This window comes from Castor canadensis, chromosome 1 (genome assembly GCF_047511655.1).
Source record: "Castor canadensis chromosome 1, mCasCan1.hap1v2, whole genome shotgun sequence".
NCBI lineage: Eukaryota > Metazoa > Chordata > Mammalia > Rodentia > Castoridae > Castor > Castor canadensis.
This window is the reverse complement of record NC_133386.1, coordinates 143,917,058-143,931,512: the sequence shown is the minus strand read 5'-3', so window position 1 is coordinate 143,931,512 and position 14,455 is coordinate 143,917,058. Positions and strand designations below refer to the sequence as shown.

General features: G+C 42.8%; 1 protein-coding gene across 1 annotated transcript; it reads left to right on the top strand.

The window, feature by feature from the left end:
* Positions 1–2,005: 2,005 nt before the first annotated feature.
* On the top strand, positions 2,006–3,793 carry Cavin3 (caveolae associated protein 3). The gene is made up of 2 exons (XM_020186717.2): positions 2,006–2,524; positions 3,165–3,793. The coding sequence occupies exons 1-2, from the start codon at positions 2,144–2,146 to the stop codon at positions 3,576–3,578; spliced, it is 795 nt and encodes a 264-aa protein (XP_020042306.2). The 5' UTR covers positions 2,006–2,143; the 3' UTR covers positions 3,579–3,793.
* The last annotated feature ends 10,662 nt before the right edge of the window (positions 3,794–14,455 follow it).

Here is a 14,455-nt window from a genome sequence, read left to right as displayed (position 1 = left end):
CAGAGCGAAGCAACCATATAATCAAAACATCTGAAACTATGAGTCAAAATATATCTTTCCTTCTTTTAAGTTGTTTAAGTCAGTTATTTTATCACAGCAATGGAAATCTGACTAACATAACTACTTATTCTTAGCAGTACCCAGATTTTTACATAGCTACCTACTTCTCCTCCTGTACCATCCATATGCTCCCGGGAAAGCTGAACCTACCCTGCTCTAGAAGTGGACCTAAATTTGTTAAAAGGTAATTATTAGCTCCCTCAGTGGTTAGTTAAAGAAGTCAGGCCTCAGCTCATCAATGAATAATACTTTCCTAGTCATAGAATTTGGTTCTAGAATGTCCATGTAAACAGTGGAAGGCAAGTGGAAAAATTCAGTGGATGAGACTTTCTAGGAAATAAATGTCCTAAAATTTAAGATGATCTTGTCTTTTAGGTTTTGTGTAGAGATGTGAGGTCTGAAACTGTTTTGTCTACTTTATTCTCAACTTAAAAATGAAGCAGAAACCTGTGCATATGTGTGTGGGGGATGGGGTGTGCAAACCTTCTACCACTGAGTTATATCCTCAGCTCTAACACTCTTTTAAAATTATGTTGGAACTGAGTTTCCTGTTACTAAGAACTATTTGAATTGGATTTTCTGTTTGTTCAGTCTGAAGGTATTCTAACTGGTACATCCCATTGGGCTCCTTTTTGTAGAGCCACTGGAAGATATAGTGATTATCACCAGGTTCCCAAGGAGCACATTTTCTCTAGTGTCAAGTAGAGGGACCAGACCCCATGACCTTGTATTTGTAGAAGTTAGGCACCAACTTACCATCACCAGATTTCTTTTTTGGGGTGGTGAAATGGGGTTTGAACTCAGGACCTCACACTTGCTAGGCAGGTGTTCTACCACTTGAGCCACTCTGCCAGCCTCCATCACCAGATTTCTAGCAACAGTTGCCCATCCTCTGCTGTACTTCTAAGTCAGACCTCAGGTACTTTCAGGCCCACCTAACTATCCCCTGAGCAACTGGTTTCCTCTACAGTTGTTATCAAGAGACCTTCATTGGGTGGGTGAGGAGAGGAAGAGGGAGAGAGATCATTAGGATCCATGGATTGCTTAGACTACAACCAGGTGCCCAGTCTTGCTAAAAAGACAAGGTCTGAGATTTTCCAAACTAATGACATCACAAATTTATAAGTTACAACCTTAATTGGACCCTCCGTGTTCACACAACAGAAATTTCAAAATTTCATTCTTAGCAAATATTCTCATCTTATTTCCAGAGGTGGTGGTGGGGGAACTCCTCAGGCAGGAGCCACAGTCAACCTCCATGAAAATAAACACCCACTAGTAAGTACTCTAACCCACAGCTGAGCTATATCCATGAAGTCCAAAGAAAGAGAAGTAGAGAAAGAAAACTGAACAATGCTACCCAACAGGAAGAAACAGAGAAGCAAGAAATGTTGCCTGAGGCTAAACCATGGCGATGACTATTAGGAAAATACCAAGGAGCCCCGCCTGCCTCTGGCTCACATTTGCAGTTGGTCTAGTAACAAAGTGGGGCCTCGGGCCTAGGCGGTCCACGATCTGTAATGGAACATTCCAGGGCCTCCAGTCCACCGCGCCCAGCCTGAGGTCCTCCCAACTGCAATCTTCAGCAGTGTGGGAGGCTAAAGGTGGGTGTCAGCGGACACTCTGGTTATCCCTTTGCAACACCACCCTTTACTGCGCCTCCCTTTGCTGCGCTAACATAGTTTCTCTGCCCACTGGATGTATGAAATAAAAATTTCCGTGCCTCGCCCTTTGCTGTGGGGAGAGTGCATACCAGAAAGAGGCACACTAGGGAATTGGGAGGAAGAAAGTATCTCAAACTTAGAGTTTTGCAGGGGTGTGGGGGTGGGGGTGGGGGCGCAATTCTAGGTCAAATTGCTTTTCTGCGGGTCCCCTGGGCGGGGCAGCGGGAGCGGGAGGGCTTCCAAAGGACCCATAGCCGACATCCCGTCCCCTGCTCTCCCTCCCCCTTCCCCAGCTCTGGAGAGGGCCAACTCCGCCTGCCTGAGTCACGGCTGCAGCTGGGGAGGAGCCGGGGAAAGGCGGCCCCAGTTCAGAGCGCAGCCATCGGCCTCAGGGAGAGCGAGCAGAGTGGTCAGGAGTCATGGGGGAGAGCACGCTGGAGCCAGGGCCGGGGCATGGGACGCATGGGGGTCCCGTGCATGCAGTAACGGTGGTGACCCTGCTGGAGAAGCTGGCCACTATGCTGGAGGCGCTGCGGGAGAGGCAGGGCGGCCTGGCTCAGAGGCAGGGCGGCCTGGCGGGCTCGGTGCGCCGCATCCAGAGTGGCCTGGGCGCGCTGAGTCGCAGCCACGACACCACCAGCAACACGTTGGCGCAGCTGCTGGCCAAGGCGGAACGCGTGGGCTCGCACGCAGATGCCGCCCAGGAGCGCGCCGTGCGTCGCGCGGCCCAGGTGCAGAGGCTGGAGGCCAACCATGGGTTGCTGGTGGCGCGCGGGAAGCTGCATGTCCTGCTCTTCAAGGTCAGTGACCTCAGGTGTCCCCCAACCTGGGGCTTTTTCCCGCCCCTGGGCCACCAAGCTGGGGACTCATCTTTCCCATCTGCCTTACCATGTCTACATTCCTGACTCCAAGCGCCGCCCACAGCTGTGGAACAGGCTTCCAGAGCCGCCCCCACTTCCTACAGCGCAGCCCCATTCCTCCCTCACAGTTCTGAGCCCAGCCTTGCTCTAGCTGAGCTCGTGCGCAGAATTTGCTCTAAACTCTAGCTCATCTCTAAATGAAAATAATGGTGGTGCTGCATGCTTAGCAAGCTTGAGGCCCTGAGTTCAAACGCAATACTGCCAAAAAAAAAAAAAAATAAGGTGGTGAAAGTGCATTCCGTGACAATTTCTGCCTCCTTCAGTATTCAAGTGGCCACTATCTTTGTTTCCTCTGTAACAGGATCTCACCAACTTTGCACAGTTCTGCAGTTCACTTCCAGTCCTCCCTCCTTCACTCCTCTCCCCCTCTTCCTGCCTTCCCAGGCCTGCCTTTTCTTCCCTGCTCTGGCTGTTGGGGGTTAAGGGTGGGATCGCTTCCCCTGGTGTAACTGAGGAGTTGAATCTCAGATTGGTCTGGGGTAAGGGGATGCCAGGGTCAGTGTTGTGTCATCACATGCAGGAGGAAACTGAAATCCCAGCCAGCGCCTTCCAGAAGGCTCCAGAGCCCTTGGGTCAGGAGGACCAGTCCAACTTAGACTCTGAGCAGCCGGAGGCCGAAGCTGGAGAGAGCTCGGATGAGGAGCCTGTGGAGTCCCGGGCTCGGCGGCTGAAGCGCACCGGTTTGCAGAAAGTACAAAGCCTGCGAAGGGCCTTTTCGGGTCGGAAAGGCCCTGCAGCGCCTTCTCCCACGCCGGCCAAGCCTCCTCGTCTTGGGGCCGGCCGGAGCGCTGAAGGCCAGCCTGAAGGCCAGGCTGTAGCCCACCCTGTGCAGGAGTCTGCGCTGCAACCAGATCCTCCGCAGGACGCCAAGGAAGATCCAGAGAGACCTGGAGCTGCCGATGGGGCTCTGCTCCAAATAGAGAGTGCAGCCTGATAGCTGGTCTTGCCTGCCTCCCCTGTGCCTATGCCTTGTCCCAAAATAAATCCTTCCAGAATGCAGCACTCACATCCAAATAAGGAGCGAATTCTGTACCCACCGCTTAGCTCTGGCCCTCCCTTTCTGGCTTCTGCAGCCTAGTGTCCTCTAAAAGAAGAGTGGCCACTCAAACTGACCTGCATTCACTGTTAATAAAAGTAATTTTCATCTAATACAGACTCCATGTTGAAAGGATGAGGGTGGGTGTGGAGAAGGTAGTACAAGGAATAAACAATGTGGGAACCTGGAATGGGGCTTGCATGCCAAATTTTTCTTCATTTTCTACTGAATCCTGGGCTCTTCTAGTCCAGTGGCACATAGAAATATCCTGCTGGCCACTTGCTCCTTAAACACTTTCATCATATGGACATACAATCACATTTTTAAAAAAAGCATTTAGTATAGTTCTTTGCTATAAGCGCTCAATAATGTTTTTTCTTCCTGTATTACCCCTTAAACCTTGTTCTTTTTCCCCCAGGATTCCTTAATCAGTCTTCTTTTCACTCTTTGTCCTTTCTGAGTGACATTTACTCACAGGTCTCTCCTACCAGCCACTTACAATACCACTCATTTTACTGTCTTAAAAAAAAAATTGAAGCAAATCTGCATGAACACAGAAACAGTGTAATGAATTGACCTTATAAGGGAAACAAAACTTCACAGAAGTTTTCATGTTAGTAATATATTAATGCACAAAATATCAAAAATACAATCTGTGTTTTCTTCCTTAGGTTTTGTTATAGTTTGAATCTGAGAAGTTACCTGATGGCTTATGTGTTGAGGGCTTAGTTACCAGCTGATGGCCTTTTGAGAAGTGATGGATCAATAGATCAATCCTTTGATGGATTATCATAATATGATAACAAGATTGGAAGGTGGTGGAAACCAGGAGGTTGGACTTAGATGAAGGAAGTAGACCACTAGGGATGTATCTCATCCCTTTTCCCCTCTTCCCTCCTTTTGTTTCCTGGATGCCATGAGACAGCCAATCTTTGCCCCATTTTCCAGGCTGCTATGATATTTGGCCTCACCTCAGGCCTAAAGCCATGGATCCAGCTGACCTTGGATGGTCACTTCTGAAATCATGAGCCAGAATAAAGCTTTCTCTCTTTTGAATTGTTTCTCTCAGATATTTGTCACAGTAATGAAAATACTGACTAACACAGATTTATAGTAAATTATCAAATAATGCATTAACTCTTATAAGCCTCCTCTGGTAGCATATATTGTACAAGTATATGCATGCTGGTCATTTACCATGAGGGTTATAGTTCTCATCTTAAATTCATGACTTGCTTTTTTTTAAAAACCCATCCTTATATACATTTTATTTCTATTATAAGACTCTTAGTATCTTTTGAGTAGTTCATTTAAATCAACATGTTACATAAAGGAATATTATTTAATTTTCAGTATTTAATTTGATTTTATTTTTTAAGTGGGACTAGGTTTTAAACTCAGGGCTGCAGTCCTGCAAAGCAGCCAAACCTCCAGTTCATTTTGTTGTAGTTATTTTGGAGATGGGGGTTTAGAGAGCTATTTGCCGGGGCTGGCCTAGCTACTTCATCTCTGAAGTAGCTAGGATTACAAGTATGAACCATTGGAGCCAACTTATTTTTATTTTTGAAACAGGATTTCACTATGTGGGCTAGGTTGGCCTTGAACTCACTATGTAGCCCAAGCTGGCCTCCAACTTTCAAATCCTATTGTATCTGCTAGAATCTTGATTTTTTTTTTCTTTTGGCAGCACTGGGGTTTGAACTCAGAGACCTGCTAGGCAGATGCTATAATCACTTGAGACATTCTGCCAGCCCTTTTTATGTGGTAGGCTTTTTTTTTTTTTTAAAGATATGGTTTCATGAACTGTTGGGCTGACTTTGAACCATGATCCTCCTGATCTCTGCTTCCTGAGTGACTAGGATTACAGGCATGAGCCACTGGCGCCCAGTGAATCTTGAGTTTTTAAATGAATCTTTTTAGTATTATAGCATGATGGGTTTAGTTTAACAGAAACATAGTAAGGTAACTACATTGTACTGTTTAATTCATAGCCAAAGGAAAACATTTGATTTAAATAATACAACCAAGATGAGACTACAGTTATGAACAGTGAAGTACTCAAAAATAGAAAAGAATAAATAAGGTAATTTTTCATCAGTGGCCATTCATAATTTTGCCTTTAGAAACTTGGAAGAAATTGCCATCTTTGAGTTTCAATTATTCTGGTAAATCTAGTTGTTTCCTACCTTCTTTAATACCACTTTGAATCATTAGAATCACTAGAATTAGTGACAAGTCTGAGGTAGCCAACAATGGACACACTGAGGATTTCTTCATAGAAGTTCTCTTTGGAGGTATGTATGATATGAGTTTTATGAACTTTTTCATATTTCTATGCTCACCACCACCTTATGGACATCTCCACTTCCAACTCTTGCCCACCTGTGACAAATGCCAGTGGATACAATAGCTGGAATATCGTCTACTATTTGTTCAGGAAAATTAGCTGTGGGGAGGTCCAGCTGCTTAGGGGCCGGCACTATGTCCAGCACCACTTGGCCTTGATAGCTCTATAGTGGCAGGTTTTTCACTACGCCCTCTGCTGGGGACTTGGCTTGTGACATGGCCCACATGGCAGAGGTGCTAGGGGTGGTGGGAGCACCAGATGGGATGTAGGTTACTAGCTGGGATGTGGGCTGCTGGTTAGATGGGTACACCACAGGTCAGGTGGCCTCAACCACTGACCCAGTAGAAGTTGCCAGATGACTCAGGAGGTGCATTTCTCTTTCTCGCTCTCTCTCTCTTTCTTACCTTCTTTTAATTAAGTTCCATTTCAAGTCAATAGCTACTTATTGAGTACCTACTAGGTGGCAGGCTCTACTAGGCATGGTTTAAAATTTCACACCCCCTCCACCCCATGTTTTCTTTATCAGTGAATGGTACCATCATCCACACAGAAACCTGGGAGTTCTCCTTTGTTCAAAGGTACTCTCTCCACCTCCTCCCACAGAGAAACAGCCATCATGTTGATTCGATCTCTACAGTCTGTCCACTTTTTAACTCTTATCCCTGCTTTCTCTCAGCCTTATCTTTCACTTGACCAATCCTTGAATTGCCAAGAACTTTGACATCGAAGGTAACTTTCCAGTCCCTTTGTGAGCTGTTCTGTATCTTTGTGGGTGAGTATACTTGAGTTTAAACTCAGGATCTCTGCCACTTGATCTACACCCTCAGCCTCTCTGCCTATTTTTATAGCCTTATCTCTTGCTACTTCTCCTCATGAGAATCCCTAATTTGAAAATCTGAATTCCAAAATGCTCCAAAACCTTTTGAACACTGAAATGATGTCACAAGTGGAAAATTCCACACATGACCTCTTGTGATAGGTCACAGTCAAAATGCAGGTGCATTAAAAATATTGTATAAAATTACCTTCAGTCTATGTGTATAATGTATATACATGTATATATACATGGGACTTGAGTCCCATCCCCAAGATTTATCATTATGCATATGCAAATACTGTATTCTGGAATCTGAAAACCCTCGATATCCAGAACACCTCTGTTGTCAAGCATTTTGGATGAGGGATACTCAATCTCCTTTGAGTCACACTCAGCAACATGCTCTCAGGCTTATCTCTACTGTCCTACCAAACTCACCAGGCATACTTGTTTCAGGACCAGGTGTTCTCTCCTTGCTTTCAAAGCACCACTTGCATACCCTAAATGCTAATGGCACCAATTGGGATTTTGGTTGTTCTCCCACCCCACTCCTTTGCAATCAGAACTGTTTTATTCATTTCTGTATTTCCCACGCCAAGTACTGTGCTTGGCACACAGTAGACCTGCATGAAGGGATAGAGATAGCTCCCTGAAGCAGTAAGACAACAGCATCTCAGGGAAGTGAGGGGAAGTGCCTACAGTTTCTATGTGGATGCTGGTGCCATTCATTGTTACCTACTGCTTTACTCACTCACTGTTATATAAAAATATGTTTGAATACCCCTTATGTTTCAGGCCCTATTTTAGATCTGTGAACACCAAGATGGGATAATCTCTGCCTTCAAGGAGCTCAGAGTTAGATTCAAAAACTAATAATTACAAGAAATGGCATAAGTCGTTTATGCATATATGCACTGGCAATTATATGTAGGTTATTTTGACAGCAAAGAGGGAAGGGGCATGACCCAGCCTAAGCACTCATGATCCGCCTCCCTTAGCCTCCCGAGTGCCAGGATTACAGGTATGAACCATCAGACCTGGTTCATGGAGCAGAGTTTCTGCTCCATAAATTTTAGGTATATAATTTACTTATCCACTTATTCAAAAATTTGCTACAATTAGAGTGAGAGTGTTGCTAAAGTGGTAGGTCCCTCCCTAGCAAGTGTGAAGCTCTGAGTTCAATCTACAATCTCACAAAAATAAATTACTGCACTTAGTGTATTCCAGCCACTGTTTTTTTTTTTCAAGACAGGGTCTCACTCTAAAGTCCATGCTGGGTTTGAATACATGATCCTTGTGCCTCAGACTCCCAAGGGCTAGGATTACAAATGTGTGCCACAATGCCCAGCTTCCAGGCACTGTTTTAAAAGCTGTGGATTATCAGCATCTAGGACAGACAAAAGCTGTGCCCTCATGAAGTTAACTGCTGGTGAGAGAATACAGGTTAGAAGTGAATAGATAACCCAGATAACAATAAGCAGACTTATGAAACAGAAAGGCCTTCTGGTTATAAGATGTCAAGAAAAGAAAACAGATTAAGGGTGCAGATAATGACTGAGGAGATGGGTACTTTAGATGATGTTGGCAATTAATAATGGGATCACTGGATCATATGGTAGTCTTATCTCTAGTTTTTTCAGAAATCTCCATACTGCTTTCCATAATGGTTATACTAATTTGCATTCCCACCAGCAGTGTATAAGGGCTCCTGTTTCACCACATCCTCACCAGTATTTGATGTTGTTATTACTCTTGATTATGGCCATTTTAACTGGGGTGACATGAAATCTAAGTGTTGTTTTGAATAGCGTCTCTCTTTTTTAAAATTATTCATTTATTCACATGTGCATACATTGTTTGGGTCATTTCTCTCCTTTACCCCCCTCTCCCACCCTCTCCCTTCTTCCCCCCTCAGTTCCAGGCATGTCCTGTTCTGCCTTTATCTCTAATTTTGTTGAAGAAAAGAGACAAGCTTAATAAGGAAGACAAAGCATTTTTGCTAGTTGAGTTGAGGATAGCTATCCAGAAATATTCCTAGCATTGCTTTTGTGTACATGTGTTATGACCCATGTTGATTCATCTCTAACTGATCTTTATCCTGGTTACTGATCCCCTTCTCATGATAACCTCTGTCGCTTTAAGGTTTCTGTATTAGCTCCCCTGGAGTGGGGACATCAAATGCTTTCATGTTTTGGGTTTTCTATCTATTTCTATATCACCTGTATGTGCTCTCCCCTTGTCATGTGATCCAAGTCCAACCACCTTGCTGCATTTGCCCTAGAGCTAAAGTCAGCATATGAGGGAGAACATACGATTTTTGGTCTTCTGAGCCTGGCTAACCTCACTCAGAATGATGTTCTCCAATTCCATCCGTTTACCTTCAAATGATAAGATTTCATTCTTCTTCATGGCTGAGTAAAATTCCATTGTGTACAAGTACCACATTTTCTTGATCCTGAATATAGTCTCTTTTATAACCAGAGAAGGTGAACACTTCTTCAAGTATTTACAGGCCATTTGTACCTCTTCCTTTGAGAATTCCCTGTTTAATTCATGTGCTTATTTCTTCATTGGGGTGTCGATTCTTTGGGGGCTGAGTTTTTTTCAGTTTCCTCTAGATTATGGATATTAGTCCCTTATCAGATGAGTAGCTGCCAAAGATTTTCTCCCATTCTATGGGCTGTCTCTTGAGTCTGGTGACTGTTTCTTTTGCTGTGCAGAAGCTATTTAGTTTGATGCAGTTGCATTTGTTCATTGTTTCTCTTAGATGCTGAGACTTTTGAGTTCTGTTGAGGAAGTTGTTCCCTATACCTCTCTGTTCCAGTGTATTTCCTACTGCTTCCTGGGGTTGTTTTGAAGTTTTAGGCCTTATATTAAGATCTTTGATCCACTTTCAGTTGATTTTGGTAAGGATGAAAGACAGGGATCTAGTTTCAGTCTTCTACAGGTGGATATCCAGTTTTCCCAGCAGCATTTGTTGAAGAGACTGTCTTTTCTCCAGCATGTGTTTTGGGCTTCTTTGTCAAATATCAGTTGGCTATAAATATGTGGGTTTAGGTCTGGATCTTCTATCCTGGTCCATTAGTCTTCCTGTCTGTTTCTGTGCCAATAATATGCTGTTTTTATTGTTATGACTCTGTGGTATAATTTGAAATCGGGTATTGTGATGCCTCCGGTATTGGACTTTATGCTCAGAATTGCTTTGGCTATTTGAGGTCTTTTGTGTTTCCATATGTATTTCACGATTGCTTTTTGCCAAATGATCCAGTGATACTGCTTGTGGGCATCTGCCCAAAGGAATGTAAGACAGGATACAGTAGAAACACCTGTTCATTGAAGCACTATTCACAATAGTCAAGCTTTGGAAACAACCAGGTGCCTACAAGTGATAAATGGATCAAGAAATTGTGGTATATATATGCAATGGTATATTATTCAGCCATAAGGAATAATGACATGTGGTTTGAAGGTAAGTGGATGCAATTGGAGGACATCATGTAAAGTGGCATTAGCCAGGATCAGAAATACAAAAGCCACGTGTTTTCTCTCATACATGGAAGATAGATCCAAAGATAAACATATACATAAAACCAAGCATAATCATATACAAACTCAGATGTAGAACATGTTTGTAACAGTGGAACTACTCTATGGAACCAGGGGAAAGAGGGAAAGGAAAAGAAAATGATAGAGCATCAGTAATATCACATAACATAAGATGTAAAGGTACAGAATATAAGGATGTGTATTGAAAGCTGTTGAAAACGGGGGGGTAGGAGGTAAAGGGGTAAGAGAGAGTAATGGAGGAGGTTGAATGGACCAAAGTAAAGTATACTTACAGTGGGCATACATTGAGACACCCCTTTGAACATCAACTTAAATATTAATTACAAAAAGCACGTACTATAAAATAGGTATAGCATATGTGTGTGGGGGTATTTGTGGGAGGGGGAGGGCGAAGGAAGAAGATTAGGGTGACAGTATAAGGAAAATGAACTTCATATACCTATATGAAACAGAACTAAGAAACCTCTTGCAATCGCTTTAAGGTGGAGTGGTGAGGGGGTTGAGGGGAAAGGTGATGGGGCAAGTCTAATCAGAATTGTCACTATGAATCCCCCCATGTATAATGAATATATCCTAATAAAATTATTAAACAAATAATGGGATCAGATTTACAGGTATCTATTACTCCTTGACACTTGAGTTCAGTTAGGGTGACAGTTTTCATTTTCATGGACTAAGTTAGAAGAGTTTAAGCCCCACCCTTCATAATTTGTGGGAAGACTATTATCTGTTATGTTAGTGATCCTCCCTTTCCCTAGATCCTACAATTAGTTATACCAGGAGGCTTGCACCATCTCTCTCTCAGCCTTTGTAAGTCTGTGGCTATTGCTCTTAGTGGCCACGTGATGTCACTGTTGGGGTGCCTGTGTCCTAGTTGATGCTTCATCTAACTACTCCCTAGGTCTGCATGTTCAGCTTCATGGGTGGTGGGGATGATTGGTGGGGAAAGAGAGAGTGTAAGGGACAAGGGCCCTTCCATGGGAGCTAATCTGCAGTAGCTCCATTCATCTGGGGAAATTCAGGGCTCCTCATGCAGGCTCCCAAGCCCTTGTGCTCAGACTACTCCAGTTTCCCTAAAGCCAGCCCTGCTGATTGACCATCTCAGAGGGACTGATATGAGCAGGCTCAGATTTCTCTCTCCAAGGAAAAATAAATTTTTGTTTTTCTAAATCCCTAGGAATCTAACTGACTCCCCCCTTTCATCCCACAAGCAAAATTGAGAGTTCAGCTGCACATTTCCCACATAAAATAGCTTGGTCCTTGGCTCCTAGAAACCCAAAGGTTTGGCATACTTCCAAGGGCAAGGGAAATGTTACTTTTTTTTCCTTCCCGTTTTGTCGATAGAGGCAAATAATGAAATCAGGTTAAAACAAAATGATTTCAATTTCTTAATACATCATTTTGTTGCATTATGTTCTAGATTGTCACTGCTATAATTATTAATAATATGATTATAAATTAAAGGAGTGGAGACACTGACAAAGAGTAACAACTTGTCATCCAGCATATATGGCATTGACACAGTTTTTTTTTTTTTTTTTTAGGGAAACCAACATTTTATTTATTGTTACAAAGAATCTGTGCTGTAAATGCCAAGAGTGTTGAGTCCCAACTGGGTGCAAACATGTTTTTTTTTCCTTTTTCTTTTATTATTCATATGTGCATACAAGGCTTGGTTCATTTCTCCCCCCTGCCCCCACCCCCTCCCTTACCACCCACTCCGCCCCCTCCCTCTCCCCCCCCTCAATACCCAGCAGAAACTATTTTGCCCTTATTTCTAATTTTGTTGTAGAGAGAGTATAAGCAATAATAGGAAGGAACAAGGGTTTTTGCTGGTTGAGATAAGGATAGCTATACAGGGCATTTACTCACATTGATTTCCTGTGCATGTGTGTTACCTTCTAGGTTAATTCTTTTTGATCTAACCTTTTCTCTAGTACCTGTTCCCCTTTTCCTATTGGCCTCAGTTGCTTTAAGGTATCTGCTTTAGTTTCTCTGCGTTAAGGGCAACAAATGCTAGCTAGTTTTTTAGGTGTCTTACCTATCCTCACCCCTTCCTTGTGTGCTCTCGCTTTTATCATGTGCTCATAGTCCAATCCCCTTGTTGACACAGCTGTTTTTAAGCAGGTACGAGGCACACTGGTGGATTAGTAAAATTTAGCATCTAGTTCTCAGCTTTTCAGGCCAGAAATGCAAATTAATTCTTCATTCCAGCAGGATTAGGCAGATCTGGAATGAAACTCAGAAAATACTCATTAACTTAAACACTTGAATCATTAATTTCCCTAGGAAATCTAACTGATAAATGACTGGAATAATTTACCTAGGTAGTCAGAACATTTCTCATCCTGTAACAAAGTCTACAAGGGAAGCCAACAATAACAGACAGGATTATCTAACCCAGCACGCCCAATTTTCTGCTGTGGTATTCTTCCAACATGGGTGAAAGTATATGCTTTCATAGTGGGAAACTTCTTCTCCAGGTAGGCACTGGAAATTCTGTTGGCTTTCATTTGAGGTGAACAGAGGACTCATAGAACCTTAGCATTGGCAAGAACTCAAAGACATTGGGTCTGTCTGCATTTCTGACATTAAAATGTCCCATACATCTTGTTGTCCATCCCTGACTGGCCTGTATTTGTAAAAGTTTAGGGATAAGGAACTCACTACTTCTCAGGCAGTTCTGTTTTTGAACTTTGACTGAAAACAGATAAAAATCTGTCTTGATGATATCCAGTATGTGGCAATTGACTGTCTTTCAGGAACACCTGCACAAGATTCCTATATATCTATGGTGTATGTGTTGGTGGAGTCTTACTCTAGCAGGTACACAAGACTGACTCATCTAGGATTTCCTCCAATCTCTTCTTCAGCCCCAATCACTTCTGCTTTATACGGCTATTTTCTCATGATGTGTTCCTTCAAGTCTTGACCTTTCTTTGGTGACTATCTGTTTTAAATAGAGAGGTGGCAAGGTGACATGAAATGAGTATGGCCTTCTTAGTCAAAGACATTTGAGCTTCACTGTTGGTGAATGACATTTTCTTTCCCAGGCCTTTTATGAGAAGGAAATAAAATTGTTCATTTACTCATTCATTTGATATTTATTGTTCTAAGTGATGGAGATCCATGCACAAATAAGGAGGTTGCCTTAATGAAACTTACATAAAGCTGGAAATTGTAATAGAGTTTGGAGTAAGTGCTCTAATGAGAGAAGTATAAGGTGCTATAGCAACACACATGGGGCCTCTAACCCAGCAGGCATGGTAGCAGTTATAGGAGAGGACTCTTAAGGCCTCCAACAATCTTCCCTCCAACCTGATTTCCTCTTCTGTTTACTTCAGATCCTATTGTATTATTTCCCTTAATGTAAATTTCTCAAGAATGTCCAGGGGTATAATTTAAAAAACGCAGTCAGTTGTGTATCCCACTGACATGTTAAATCCAACTATCTAAAACTGCATTCTTTTTTTCTCAAGAGTCAAGAGTCTTGTCTGCATTCACTTTAAGTGTTACAGTGAAAGATTGACCTTTCACGCACATCCATGCGGCCATGCCTGACATCCAGTGAGTCATTGAGTCTTGCATATTTTTTTAACCCCTGTGAAATTATCTTTCATAAGCAACTCTCATAAATTTGGGGTCATTCTGAGAATTTGAGAAGAAAACTCTCACACTGGATGGTAGAGCTGAGAAGTAGAGAGAAGTTAAGTAATGAAGCTAAATTGTCCTACTGACTTGGTAGGTTTATTATGAGTTAATAGGAGAACTTAATGTTCACCATTGTTTTGTTATGATTGCTTGATGCCTCAGTTTGGTAGTACAGAAAACTGGCTCTCACTGCAGACATTTTAATCAATCAAGTAATTAATTTTGTTTTATTAGGATGTATTCATCATACAGAGAATTCACTGTGATAATTCCAAAGAGGCTTACTTTGTACATTGGTTAGATTACCCCCACCACCTCCCTGCCTCGACCCTCTCTCTGCCCCACTTAAAGTAATTCCATTGTTCTATTTTATATATGTTTATAAAGTCCATC

Excerpts from the sequence above, each read along its gene's own strand:
- Cavin3 (XM_020186717.2), top strand. The coding sequence starts at position 2,144 with ATGGGGGAGAGCACGCTGGAGCCAGGGCCGGGGCATGGGACGCATGGG. Across the intron at positions 2,525-3,164 it reads TGCATGTCCTGCTCTTCAAG|GAGGAAACTGAAATCCCAGC; the intron begins GTCAGTGACCTC and ends CATCACATGCAG.